Below are 14,313 nucleotides of genomic sequence, written 5' to 3' on the forward strand. Positions count from 1 at the left end.
GCAGTGGAAATTTAGCTGAAACGTTTGACGTAAAATTACGTGAAAGTCTTACTTTAGAGAACAGAGAAAATACTACATAATGGATAAACACAAAACTGCCTATTTTTCCCAAAATGCTTTGACAGACACAGATGAAATACAAATTAGGTACAAGCGTATCAAAATAAGAAATGAGGCCGTTTGGACCATAGGAGTATTTCAATATTTACCCAAATCCACTCAAGCTGGGGAAGAAATGTGTTTTCCACAACAGTGAGAAGAAAAGGCAAAAGAGAAAAAGGTGGGTGGAGGAAAAAGGTGGCGTGCCTCCGATTAGCCCACATGTTGGTAATTTATTACACATAAACCTCACACCTCATTTTCACACCTGTAGCTCAACGGGCTGGAAGTCTAGTAATTCACTCGTTTGCTCACTCACACAAATACAGCCACCGACACCTCTCACACCCCCACAGACACACACACACACACACACACACGAACACGCTGAGTGGAACCCGGTCGTGGGTTTCCCCCGGTGCGAGAGGAGAACAAGGCTCAGTAGAAGTTGGCGGGCATGCCTGGCATATTTGCACCCCATGTGGCATTGCTCCCGTCTCTCCAGCCCAAAACCACCTTGACTAAACTCATCCCGACTTGCAGCTCACCCCACTGAGAAACAGAAAGTTGGATGTGGACTTTTTATCGTTGCCAGAAGGCGCAACATACTGTAACCGGGAAGCAAGATGGGAGAAGAAAACAAGTCATTATTACTTCTTCTCACTGAAAGACGGTGCTGGATAAAGGAACAAAAATGTTTAAAAAGCTGGGTGGATCATTAAGACGCTGCAGAGAGGGGACTTCCCATTTTCACGGGCAAACACCTCTTCACCTCGTTGGTAGACGTTTTATGTTGGACGCTTGATGAACCAAGGCCAACGTTACACCTAATTGCCTCTGTGCTTTCCTGCAAGTAAAGTGACCACTGCTGTGACCCTGGCTTGAGCATTAAAGATGAGACAAAAGCATAAAAAGAGAAATGAAATGAAAACATGCTACCAAAAACCCGCCCAGAACCAACAAACACCCCGTCTCCCTTCAATCCGATCTGGAGCAGGACGCCTGCTGCAAAGTTCTACCTCGTTAACCCTTTAACAAGACACGAGCTCGCACCCCTCCTCGCCCACCGTGCACAAAAGGGAGATGTGAGGTGAGCGCCAGGGTCAAAAGTGGAGTGCTCCACGGGGGACAGATGTGGTCTCACTTTCACACATGGTGTTTGCCACAAGAAAACAACAAAACCCTAAACATCAAAGCTTGATTTTTCTCCCACCCCCTCCCCCCAAAAAACCCTGGGCTGGATCCAATATCTACTTTAGATCTCTCACAGGAAAAGAAGACAACGTTGCTTGTTTTCTCGCCGAACTGAAGCCTGTTTCGGGGGGGTGGTTAGAGAGTTAGCTGTTGTGCTGATATTCAAGCTGTCGCCAGCCAATATGTTGTCTGTCATTGCTACCATGTCTTGAATAAATACATACACGAATACTTTGGAAAGAGGGTTGGCTGAGGTGTTTCACATGTGATATATATATATATATATATATATATATATATATATATATATATATATATATATATATATATTGTGTTGTATCCACACAAGAACAGCCACCTTCTGCTCCAGCAGGTGTCTGGATAACATCTGGCGACCTGTTTTCACACCACCACAAAACTGCACCCGAAAAAAGGGTTGGCAATGCCCGGCATTCTTAACAGAAACCAGATAATGTTAGCTCTAATAGGCCACACTCAGCCCTGGAGTGCACATTTCTTTTCCTACAGCCCCCTTTGACGGATGCTAGGGAATAAATGCTTTCATAAAGATAATTTCCTCTCAGTAAAAGTACAGCATGTGCTTCTGGGTGTGGAAAAAAAAGTGAGCTGTGAGGTATTCAGGTGAGCTGGGATCTAATGGTGGTGTTAGATGCTGCGATAAAAGGATTTTTTTGGGGGGGAGGGGAAGAAACAGGGAATTGCATCCAAAATCTCTGGGTGGCATGAGGTCGCTAAGTGGAGCCGTACCTGTCTTGTGCCTACACGCCACAATGTTTACTACAAAAAATGTGCAGCGGATTTGGTTGGCATGTACGCCTCTTCTCTAAACAGTCAGGAAAAGAATCTCAGATGCAATCTCTTACACTGCGAGAATAACCATCCAACCTCTTCAGTTTTGCACACGCCTTTTTAAAGAAATTCTGCTCTGGTCGCTTATATGCATTTGTATTCTGAGTCCCTGTCATCTCCGATGATGATAACCAGCCCGACATCGTGCATTACACTTCACTGCTGACCATTACCGCGCCAAGGCAGTACCATCTCTAAAGCCATTAGCTGGTAAACATGGAAACTACATGTGACCCCTGTCCACAAATACCTATTAGTTATGACTCCTGCCGGTGACAGCTGTTTACACAGCTAAGGCCGCTGCTCCTGAGACCGGGCTGCAGTCCAAATAAAATAATATCCAGTTAAGGAGGAGCCAGGCAAGATGGAATACAAGTGTATAACTAGAAAGAGTTGAAAGAATTTGGGAAACGATAAAAGACTTCTTATTCTTTCAAAGCTTTATACATTTTGATCTAGCATTTGTCTCCGCTGCAGCCTTTTGGCATTGTCTGCACCCTAAAACAAGATGAGTGAAAAACCCTGGTGGAGAGAGAAGAGTAAAAAGCAGACCACCACAACTGATGTCCTTTTTGACACACTGCACCATAAAAAACACAAATGTGCGTGGCCTGAGGCCAGAGCAGAGGCCAGAAACACACATGTGCGTGAGTCCACACAGACAACAACAAGAAAAACAACAACCACACTGCAACGAGCTCAGACAAGCACTGCATGCGTTAAAGCGAATATTGGGCCGGGGGGGTGCAAGAAGATCGCGGCTTCGGAGAAGAAGGTACAACCCAAAGGCATTCAGTGACAGGAGACCTGAAAGCATCGTCCAATGTGCAGGACTTCCAGATTTTTTTAAATCTTAATTACTCATTCAGCTTTATGTTACGCATGCAAACCAACTGCAACAACCATTGAAGTATAAATGCAAATTGGTGTTGGATCCACCCCAAAAAGACGGATTGTCAGATGATTGTCTGTGATCCAACTTCCGTTTGGCAGACTTTGCAGAGCATAACACTTACAAACCTAACCTTAAGGTTGCTAGCAAAAAGTGTTGAGATGCTTGAACAACTCCAGCAGACAAAGCGACGTTTGCTGCCTTGGGGCAAATTGTCACACACTGTAAATTCAATTACAGAATTTATCTACAATAGTATTGCTTTGCTTTGGTAACTCCGCCGCTCTCTGCATCTTCTCTTTCCATCTCTCGGCCGATTTTATCTTGAGGGTATGACCCTTAAAGACTCCCTCCCTCCCTCTCTGCCTTCCTCTCTCTCCACAACGGGAGGGAGGCAGAGAGACAATGTGCTCGACACACCGAGCCCCGGTAATGACTCCCAGCCTCGTTCCTGATTAAAAACACACTGGGCGCTTCTGCACTCCGCGGGCAGCCATGAGGCCTTCTCCTTCTCACACCGCAGGGCTTGAGAGATAGAGGAACACAGCCCCACGCCCAAGAAAACCAGACTAAAAATTCAGTATAAGCCTCACTGTTGAAGTCAGAGCTCTTGTCCCATTTAGTTTAAGTCTAAACTAATGGGCAAGTCTTCATTTAGTCTAAGGGTGCCCAATTACCATCATTTACACCATCATCAGCCAAAAGCAACATAAGACCAAAACAAAACCTGGCTCTGATACAGCGGAGGCGGAGCTAAACGATCCTGTCCATATTTGCACGTCTTTTTGTTGGGTTTATCTTCTTACTTCAACAGAATGGAGGGTAATGGCAAGAGATACTTCGGCCCTTATGTTTGTCAAGAGTCAAGTCATGGAGCATGTCAATTTTGCTGGGGATCCACAGATGTAAACGTCAGAAAGTCAGTGTACAACAGTGGAGGCGGCTGCACCTTTACTTTCCCTTCTCCACTTCCGCCAAATTACCGTCGGGCTCCGCAGCGGGACTGTGTATTCCATCTGACCAGCCCACTTCCTCTTCATACCAAAGGCTTTGCATGCTGAGCTTCATTTTGATGTGGCATGTTAGCATAATTAGAGGTCCCGTGAAAAGCAGGGAGGGGGGGGAGAATAAAAGGAGTTGTGTCCATGTGTTGAGTGTTATATGCATTGGTGGGGGGGGGGGGGGGGGGGGGGTACCAATCGGAGCCCCATGCCTCACTGCGAGCGGCAACATTCCCAAACAGGCAATAATGCAAACGGCCTTTGGCGCAAAGCTAGAGTTTCTGTGTGTGTTTTGTTTCTGAACACGTCGGTGTATTTTCTCAAGGGGCCTCCTTGAGTTTCAGATTTCCAGCACTTGCGGATCGATGCAAAATACGTAGTCGGCACGCACACACATGGTAAACAAGAGCCGGTGGGGTGCTGATGGACTCCTACAACTGAGCAGCTCTTCTACAGAATTAAGGGCAGGTGAAAAATAAAATGCATGGCTCAGTTACCAGGTCTCATGCAAAGAAAGTGTCCAGGAAGTACACTATTTACTTTCTTGCAGGGAGTTAATACTCGTCTTTACGGTAAATAAGCTACCGCTAGCAGTTTTTAGTTTAGCTATATCAAGACTATATGCTACCAACGTCTTTATAGTTTATCAAATGAACATGTTACTTAATCAATACAAAAGCGTAAGTGTGAAAAACATCTGTTTGGTATTTTACGTGGTGTCATGTGCTACATTTCTTTCTTGGCAGGTCCATGCACCTTCTTGAATTGTTTTACTGGATGCTGCAACTGTTCCCACCCAGGAAATAGACGAGTAAAACAACAAACCATCAAAATATGTCTTTGTGTGTGTCAACAAAATACACCACTTCATTGCAAGTTGCAACTTCAGGTGCAAGTAGATGGAGTGGACTTTGGCCAGCACCCGGGGCTAGCTGTTTCCCCCTTGCTTTGGCGTTATGCTAAGCTAAGCTAACCAGCTGCCTCATAGATGGAGAGTAGTTGCAGTCTTCTTATCCGTCACTCGACAACAAGTGAACATCTGTATCCCCACAAACGTCCAACGCTAAGTTCAAGTTTGAGCTACTTTTCTCTTGTAAACAGCAAAAGGGAAATTGGGGGGGGGGACACACAATGGATGCCTATCGTGCCGACGTCATTAACAGCTCGTCACTGAATTATTCCAGAGGTGTGTATTAGTAATGTGGGAGCTAAGTCGTCTGGAAGTGGATTTGAGTGTAAGCTCTGGGCAGCTCTCCTACCTGTGAAGCCTTTGTACGTATGAGTCATTTTTTCAAAAAATGCTCCTTTTGTGTTGTTGTTTTATATGCAGCGCTTAAAAAATGATTCCCACATTACATTTTTCTTTACGGCCCAATAAACTTGAGAGAATCGGACCAAATTGGCTTTTCATATTTAGTGGCGTTATTGGAAAACCTTTTAAGGTGCAATTGCTGACTGAGGCAACGGGCATAGGTGAGGGTTACAAAATCGCCTTGGAGGGACACTGCCGACACTGCCGTTTTTGTCTGCTGCTCAAGAAATGTGAAGCGTATTAAAAGATTTCATTTAATAAGCTCATTTTATTTCACATTTCAAGTTTTTACAATGTGGTTAAAATGAAGAGGGAAATGAGACCATCTGTTTGGCGTTTTGCTTCGCCAACATATGTGATATTCTGATGACAATGATGAGGATGGAAGACAGGAATCCTCTCGTGTACACGAACCGGAGACAAAAAAGGGACTGAATCTTCTCGGAATGAACGCTGAATGAACAGCTCCGCGATGGAAGGGTTGGAAGCTTTCTCGTCCACGAAATACCGAAACAAGGAGCAACACCCAAAAAGTGGCGATAGATAATTCCAGTCTCCAACCTCCTTAACTTGTTTGATTCACAGGCTAACTTCACAAAGCTGGACAAAGGAACTATGAGCCTTATTACTCTCAGACACAAGTAAAACTAGAGAAAAGATTCATATTTCTCTCAGATCATCGTCCACTTTGTCATCTGGCTTATAAAATAATCTCCCTCTCGCTTTCTCTCTCCAGTAGAAAGTTCATGCCACTGCATGTTTGTTTTTTTTCCTCCGCTGGGTTTTTCTTCCCCCGGCAGTGTTGCATGGCATGAGGGCGCACTGAGGAACCTTTCACCGGCTTCATCTGATACCGCTGTGACTGGGCTCGGGAAGCGCGCTACAGGCCAGGACCGACATGCATGGGTTACTAGGTCAAACAAGGAGCTAGTCTTTCGACAGAGTTCGGAGGCTGGGTCAGACTAATGTGATTTATCAATACGCCGCATAAGCGAAGCATTGTCCTTAATGGCCGTGATAATCCCTGAGACAGAGCGTGGAGGACGGGATTGGTCGGAAGGGTTTCAGGGACGGGGTGCTGGTTGTTCTAGGCTTGATGTCTTGATTGGAGCATCAGGAACATGCACCTGTGGATCTCCCCGTGCTCTTTTTCTCACACACAGTGAGGTTTACAGTCGCGGAGGCTCGGCTGACGGGTCCTGGGAGCGTAAAGACAGAGCTCTGTTCCTTGACGCCGGAGCTCAGGCTCAGGTCAAGACTCTGCTCGCTGTAATCCCTCTCAGGTGATGCTGTTCACATTCAGCCGTTTCCAGCTGATCTGCTTAAATATGCCTTCCTCGTCCTTCTAAAAAAGCCCCCCCTCCCCCACCTCCCTCCACCCCAAAATCAGCCTCTCTGTCTCAGATCAGCGAGTCCTCTAAGCGATAGGGTGAAATAAATGAACTCCTTCTGTTTAATGGAAAGAAAAAGTGCTCCAGTCACCTGTATCAACGGGGCCGTCATGTGAGAGAGCCTTAACAGACGCGTCGTCCGTGTGACCTCATCCAAAGGTGAGGGTGGTGAGAGTGGTTTTCGGACGGCCTCGTCACCATCAGGCACTTCATCAACGCATTACGTTGCAGCGCTCCAACATTGACACTTACACCACAAACCTGGGAGGTTGTGGGAGCACTCAGCACAGCGAGGCCGAGTATCCAGGCCGCAGAAAGAGAGGCCACTGGGTTTGAACGAACCTGTCTGCATCCAACCGTGCGTTCAACTTGAGCATTTCCAGATCCTCCAAACCTTTTTGTTATGATACCAACTTCACAAGTGTCAAAGTAGCATTAAGTACGTTTCCACGCTTCTTTCTTGAAGGTCGGCCACATTCAGCATCAAATCCCAAACGTTTTCTCTGTGTTTTGGCATCAAAAGAGTCAACACACACTCCCTCGTTCCTTTGTTGCAGACTGCCGTACGGGGTCAAAAATATCCCGCTTCTCAGACAACCCCCCTCCTCCACCCTCCTCCACCCTGCTCGGCTGCATCACTTTCATCTAATCGCGTCTATCCTTCACAGCACCTGGGAATGCTGTTAAAGCAACACATTACACAGTTGAATATGATCTCAAACACGCTGCAGGCTGCTCGGATTTCATATTTGGGATTTCTGGGCGAAAGTAGAAGGGTTAACGATATCGCATGTCGACTTTTTAAGACTCTCCAGCACTGTTACCCATTAATCACCTGTTTAAATGTCTTGGGGCCCCACTCTGTTCCTCCAAGCAGCATCGGTAGTGGGGCCTGATTTTATGTAGTCAGCAGGTGGCATCATTAGCCAGAGAATAAAAATGAAAAGTAATACCCTTGTGTCTAGCTGTGATATCGCAGAAGGGCTCATTGGCACCATTGCCTCCGCTTCTAGTGGGCAGGACAGGGGTTGAGGAGGTGTAAATTCAATATGTTTTGTCATCTGTTTTACATGGGGGGGGAATACAAAAACAAATACAAATGTGTATGCACAGATTCAGCAGCGCAGTAGGAGCTCGGGTCACAAAGTGAGTGAAGAAGACAAGATCAGCCCGAAAACCACAAGAAAATCCCAATCTTGACTCCTTCCAGTGAGCCCCGAGTCATACGCAGTGACCGTTTTTCTCCTCCAAATCCCCTTTTTCATAATGGCATCTCCATCCCTGGCACCTCACTCGCCCAACGGGTGAATGAACTTTCTCTCATGGATGTGAAAATTAAGACGAAAGAAAAATAGAGACATTTGTTGCAACAAAAAAAAAAAGGAAACGGCTTTTTCACGTGCCTTGGTTTCAGCACTCCTGAGCGTTTTTGTATGGCTCCTGGTGCATGCCAGACTGTGGCTGTGTGTAGAGCTGTCACGGGAACCCCGGGGGGATGGGGGGAGGGAGGGGGGGAAGTGGGGGGCTAGAAAAATATTCAAGCATTTTTGGGCCTATATTGGACAGTGATCTCTTACACGTGCTCCTTTCAATATAACCGTGATAAATAAAGGAAAGAGGCAAATACCAAGAACTTGGCCGGCTGCCACTGCTTCCCTAGAATGGCACTTTTGGCCCAAAGTGCCGTTGCCGGCCCCCCCAAACACACACATATACACTTCCAACCTCACTGTATGGGCAAAGCCTGTGCATATTTGCATAGGATTAGTTTGACAAGTGTAACATCCGGTCTGAGAGCTGGTGTGGGCGACAGGGGGGGGGGGGGGGGGGGACAAAGGGGGTTAAAAACGTATAGTCCTCAGCCTGAGGGTGTTCTTGAGGTCAAATGTGTAAGTTAACCTCTTGATCTCATCCCCATTGGTTAGCCCCACCACTCTCTCTCCCCCAATATTACTGCTTGACCATCCAAAGCACCCTCTAGATATAAGCATACCCCCCCCCCCAAATAAAGATAGATACTACTTGGAAAATGGCATTCCACCTCGCATATACCATCTAAGATCACACAGTCCACCGTGAGAGAAACGCGCAGAGGAGCTGAGGAACGTGTGTGTGCCAGTACCCCGCAGTGATTGCCTGATTATTTTCAGATGGGCAGCGGAGGGCTTGCAGAGTGCGGAGGTTCCCCCTGGCACGCAGCGCATATGATTAAATCTGTGATTGCCTCACAATTTACGAGACCTCCACCTACCCCCTGATTTTAAACGAGTGTTTCTACTGTACGGCCACACTGACGCTGCCGCCCCTCCTATCAAAAAAAGAAAAGCTCCGCGAAGTGGTCCACATGTGCGCAATTCCGCGACTCCTCTCACGGTCACCGCTGCGGATATTGGCCGTGTGCTATGTCACCAGTCTGCTTGTGTGTGTGTGTGTGTGTGTGTGTGTGTGTGTGTGTGTGTGTGTGTGTGTGTGTGTGTGTGTGTGTGTGTGTGTGTGTGTGTGTGTGGAGAGAGAGAGAGCGCGCGGCGGGGGCCACTTTGCTAATCCCACTGTCTCCTCATTCATTGGTAGTGTTATTTGCAAAGGCGCTGATCACCTCCTCAACCGCCGCGCCTCTGCTGCGCGATTGTTATGCGGGTTTCCTACCAACTGTTCAAAGTGGTTATGAGATCAATTAAAACCAGCTTAGGGGATGTGTGCAACTCATAAGTCAGAGGAAAAGGGTTCCGTATCTATTCACTAAATAACTCCTAACAATGCGAACCCTCCTCCCTTCCCCTCCCCTCCCCTAAGCCGCCAGTTCTGTATAGACCGATACGCACCAGCAGCTTTTTTAGCACTTTCACATGTAAATAATACAGGGAGCCCTTTGTTGGGACCACAACTTCGGGAAGTAGCATTAACAACACGTCTGGCAACGTGGTTTAAAATACAATTAGCCGGTCCAATGACGCAACGTGTTTCCATATTGGCTTTTGGAGAGCCACACGCGTGGCAAATTTTGCGCACATTTTACGCGTTAAGCTACCGGGCTGTGAAATGGTTATGCAACATGGGAGCTCGCATCTAAGAGATTAATATATCATATATGATGCTGCAAGACCACATTGTAGCTGACAATAAATACAATAAACTCAAGGTGAATTTCTGGAATGTTCTGTGTTAGATCCGCTGCATGTTTGTTAATTGAATAAAAACTTTGATTGTCATCAATCTTTTTTTAATGTTGTCCCCCCCCCCACCCTAAAATTTCCATCCGCTCGGGTCGCACGCGGGCATTTAACAGGATGCGTGGGCAACCTTGTTTAGGACTGTTGCCTCCCGTGACCCACAAACTCTCCGAAAGCCATCTGTTAGAGCGCCGCCACCCCCGCCACCCCCACCCGACCCTGGAGGGATGCTGCTCCTGCAGACCTGCGCGCTACAACCCGGTCTTACCTCTTTTGTTTCTCCTCCAGCGGTGCGACGGCGCCTGACAGTTGCTGTACTCCATACAGTTCAATACGATCAGGGCAAATGAGAAGAGTCGAAACTGCATCTGGACGGCGATCTGTTGGTTCGGACTCCCAGTTAAAAGAAAAAAGAAAAAGAAAAAGCAAGAAAAAAGGTGCCGGCGCGGCTCGGCGTGGATTCGCTGACTTTGTATTGTCCTCTTCCAAGTTTCTTGAGTCGATCCTCCAATGTGTCAAACATCAGACGGGATGCGACGTGTTATCCGGCCGCCGGTCGGGATCATGGTATGGAGCGCGCCGGTCCTCCGGTCAATAAGCGTCCGCTCCGGTGCGCTGCGGGGAGAATGACAAAGGAGGTTAACTTAGATAACAGTGTAATGAAATCAACACCTTCCTAAACAGTGAAGCGTGAGGTGATAAGTAAAGGGGGCGGAGGGGGGTAAAAACAAAAAGCCAAAACGTTGGAGGAGATCACAGATTCGAAGGCGATGCGCGCTGCCCAGACGCCCCTCCACCTCCAACCGCCCCAAAAAGAAACGTGTACCCGTGCGTAATAGTCGCCGGAACGCTCCGCGAAAGAACGTGTCGGTGTGTACCTTGCATCAGAAGTGCAAAATCCGCTCCCGTCCACTTTTAGGTTCCCGCTGAGTGCAAGTGCGGCTCGGCAACATGCAGCATCCCTCTTTTGAGTGAACAAACTTGTGTCTCCAGAAGGGAACAGAGGTCCGAGAAGGAGGCAAACAAAAAGGGGGAAGAAAAAAAAAAGAGATAGGTGGTCTCGGGAAAGGGGTGCGAGGGGATTGTGGGGGTGTCCTCTCCTCCTCTCTGCTAAAACCTTAGATTCCGTTTTACCTGCGTTCCCTCACTGGAACTCCGGTCCGGTTCCGTGTCCCGTGCGCAGCGGTGGAAAAACAAACTCACATGTGTTGCGTGCGTGTTTTTCTTTTTTCCTTTCTGGAGCGGAGAGCGCGGGTCCGCTGAGCCTGCGCGCTGACTTGACTCCCGACTGGTCCTGATGCTTGCTGCCTTTTCTCCTCATATAGAGCCGCGCTGCCGTCACGTGTTGGACCCCTTCTGGTTTTGGACACTGCGCGCGTATTTAAGATGTTGAGGATGACATTTAGTCTCGTCTCCCCTACCACCCCAGCACCCCCTCCCTCCGCCCCCCTCTCTCCCTCCCACCCACCCTCCCCTCTCCACGCACTGCCCGGTGCGAGGTCGCCTCCGGGTCCTAGTGAGTTTCTTTTAAGGGGATATGAGGTTTGGGCTTTTCGGGACTTTATTTTGAGATAGTTTAACGCCTAGAATATTCCTTTGTGGAAGGTTCATTTAAATTCCTAAGGAAAGTGATTTCTATTGTAGATAAAGAAATAAAACTCGAGCTTGAAGTTCGTCTTTTCGACAATTCTATCTGGTTGAGCTTTCTGCCGCAGAGGATTGGCCCGATTGAATAATTAGAGGTTCGCCAAAAAAGGCAATTATCTACATAATGCGCGTAATGATGTGGCCCCGCGAGTCAACCGTCTCGTCACGCCTCTTCCAACGCGCAGCCTCCTCCTCTACTTCTTCTTCCTCCTCCCCCCTCCTCCCCCTCCTCCTCCCCCTCCTCCCCCTCCTCCGAAATCAATGATCATCCTCCGGGAGGCTGGAAGTGTTGGGACGTGAATTAGAATAAAAAGAGCTTCTCTCACGCTGACTCACCCGTGCGACGTCATCATGCAACTTACCTTACGGGATAAGGACCCAAGAGCCCCCCCCCCCCCCACCCCCCCCCCCCCCCCCCCCCCCCGGGACGATCCCAACTCAACAGATTATCTGTCACGGTGGTTTTATGGAAGTTAAACACAGTTTGCAGGACAACAATCAGATACAAGTAATTTATTAATATTGTAAACATCAGTATTTGTATTAGTATTGATCGGTGACTGGTCCCCATCCTCGTTAGGATACACGTGGTGAATGTTTTACCCTCTTCAGCCACTAGGTGTGGCACTAAATCTGCTTTTTTTTTTCTAAACATGTGTGAATTATATTGGCCATGCCAGTTATTCCTCACCAACACAGTGTTAAGTAAAGAACAGCCTTTCACTGCACAGGATAAAATAATGAAACGGTAATAAGGGATTTTAACCACGTGGTGTTCGGGGGCATCTCAGATGCTCGTCAGACCTCCCCAATTTAACATTTACAGAACGTAATTCTTACATGTTGGAATTAAACTTTTAACACAACATTTAACAAAATAGAAAAGGTTTTTTTATTTTTGAAAAGAGAAAAGATATATTATGCAGGAGGGGGGCCTCCAAAAGCACGTGAATAAAAAGGTTGGGACGGTGGTTGTTTGCCCGCCAAAACCTGTGGTGACCTTTGTCCTGACCTGGTGTGTTATTCATCCGGAGAGCAGTGACTGCGGTCGGGCCGGCTGTCAGCCGCAGGCAGGGCCTTCGGTTTGGACCGCGCTCTAAAACAACATCTTGAGAGTGCCCCGTTAAGGTGAACGTGATAATTTAGGCCGCCGGCACTTTTATTTTTCATGATGTGTCACGGAGGAGGCCGGGGGCCGGTAAACCAATCACTTTATCCCCCCCTCCCCCCGTTGCAGTTGCACATAAGTGCCGGTGACGTCAGCATTCGGATGGTCTGGCTCGGAGCCCTCGGTGCCATAATGGCAATGAGGGGGGAGTTGCTACGTCAGGGATCCAGACCGGATTGGTCTTCGGCGTGGGTTCCTGTCACAGCTTACAAGGTATATATATATATATATATATATAAAAAAAAGATTGGAAAAAAAAAAGTTCCAGGCCACAGCGGTCATCTTGAATCTCGAGGAGAGTTCGGCAAAACCGGGAAAGTTCAAGTTATACTTAGCAACTCCCCACGTTTGCGGCTCCGAAAAGGAAAGAGGCAATTCCCGAAATAATTTAACGTGACATTCACAAACAAAGCTGACGCATTACAGCACACTTTTATTGGCTCGATGGATCTGCCTGCGTCTCACACTAAAAAGGGCACATTTAGTAACTACTGTGGAGCGTGAAGCGGAAAACCAATATTGACACTTTTACATTTACATTTATGAGGCCTCTCCAGTAAATCTCCATCTGTTGAAGAAGATCATACGCATTGCCAAAAGCTTTGGAAAAAAATATTACATGGACTTCAAGTTGGGATTGTTTTTTTTGGCTATTGTAAATCTACTTTATGAAAGGACATGAACGTTTAGGTCGCTAATTAATCAAACCCCCCGAGAGCATCATGTTATATGTGTGTCTTTCTTTGGCGTGGCTGCAGACTGGTGACCACCTTCGTCCTTCTCCAGGGCCAAAGAAAACCTTTAGTTCTGCGAAGAGTCGAAACCTCTTGGTGGATACGCAGCTTACGATAATCAATCCTCACACTCCGCTCAGTACGGGTAGGCGGGGACCGAATCCTTAAAGAGGCAAAAACACGTTTGACACGGACGGCACTCTAATAAGATTGTTAATTCAAGCGCCGCACTGCCAACTCCTGGTGTGCTTTTTTCTGAACTTAAACTTTAGAGTCGTAATTGACTGAAGCTGTGAGCGATGTCCTGCGATTGGCTGGACCCCGTCTCTCGCCCCATGTTAGCTGGCAGTGACTGCAGACCCCCCCCCCCCCCGCGACCCTGTATGAAGAGGCGAGGCGGCTTTGAAGATGGATGGATGGATGCGAGCCATGTCAGAGATTTATACTTTTTAATCAAGAAATGTTAGATTCCCCAAATTGACACCCTTTTTTTGTACTCCTTTTAAGGCCACCAGTAATGAAGTGTCTGGTAGTCTGCTGGCTCCTGTTTTCCAAAAGAGTTGAGAGAGAATTCACTTCACTCTGTGATATCGTCTGATACGTGGCCTCCTTTAGTGATGAGCCCAATGAAACAGGTGTATTTCTAAGTACTAATCCTCATTTAAATTAAATTATATGGAAAAAGGCAAGTGAAGGAATGGCCGCCCGTCTGTGAGCAGCACTGAGTCATGAGAAGGTCTGAAGCCCAGAGGAGCGCTGGTCAGGGGGGGGGGGGGGCATTCTAAAGGATTGTGTCCGTCTGGCTCGTGGTTCTTTACGGCTCTCTCGTGCTCTC

At 47.5% G+C, this 14,313-nt stretch overlaps 1 protein-coding gene across 3 annotated transcripts in view; it reads right to left on the reverse strand.

The window, feature by feature from the left end:
- Window positions 1-11,372, reverse strand: part of rspo2 (R-spondin 2) — a 48,939-nt gene extending 37,567 nt beyond the window's left edge. Inside the window, exons 1-2 of one of the 3 annotated variants that reach the window (XM_040166366.2) lie at window positions 11,133-11,372; window positions 10,198-10,544 (exon numbers count right to left, since the gene is read on the reverse strand). In XM_040166366.2, coding sequence (XP_040022300.1) covers window positions 10,198-10,297 — 100 coding nt within the window. In that variant the 5' untranslated portion in view covers window positions 10,298-10,544; window positions 11,133-11,372. Of the gene's footprint in view, window positions 1-10,197; window positions 10,545-10,807 lie in introns of all 3 variants that reach the window. The other 2 variants (XM_040166367.2, XM_040166365.2) reach the window with 2 other exon arrangements.
- Between the last annotated feature and the right edge of the window lie 2,941 nt (window positions 11,373-14,313).

The sequence above is a fragment of the Gasterosteus aculeatus genome, chromosome 20 (genome assembly GCF_964276395.1).
Source record: "Gasterosteus aculeatus chromosome 20, fGasAcu3.hap1.1, whole genome shotgun sequence".
Taxonomy (NCBI): domain Eukaryota; kingdom Metazoa; phylum Chordata; class Actinopteri; order Perciformes; family Gasterosteidae; genus Gasterosteus; species Gasterosteus aculeatus.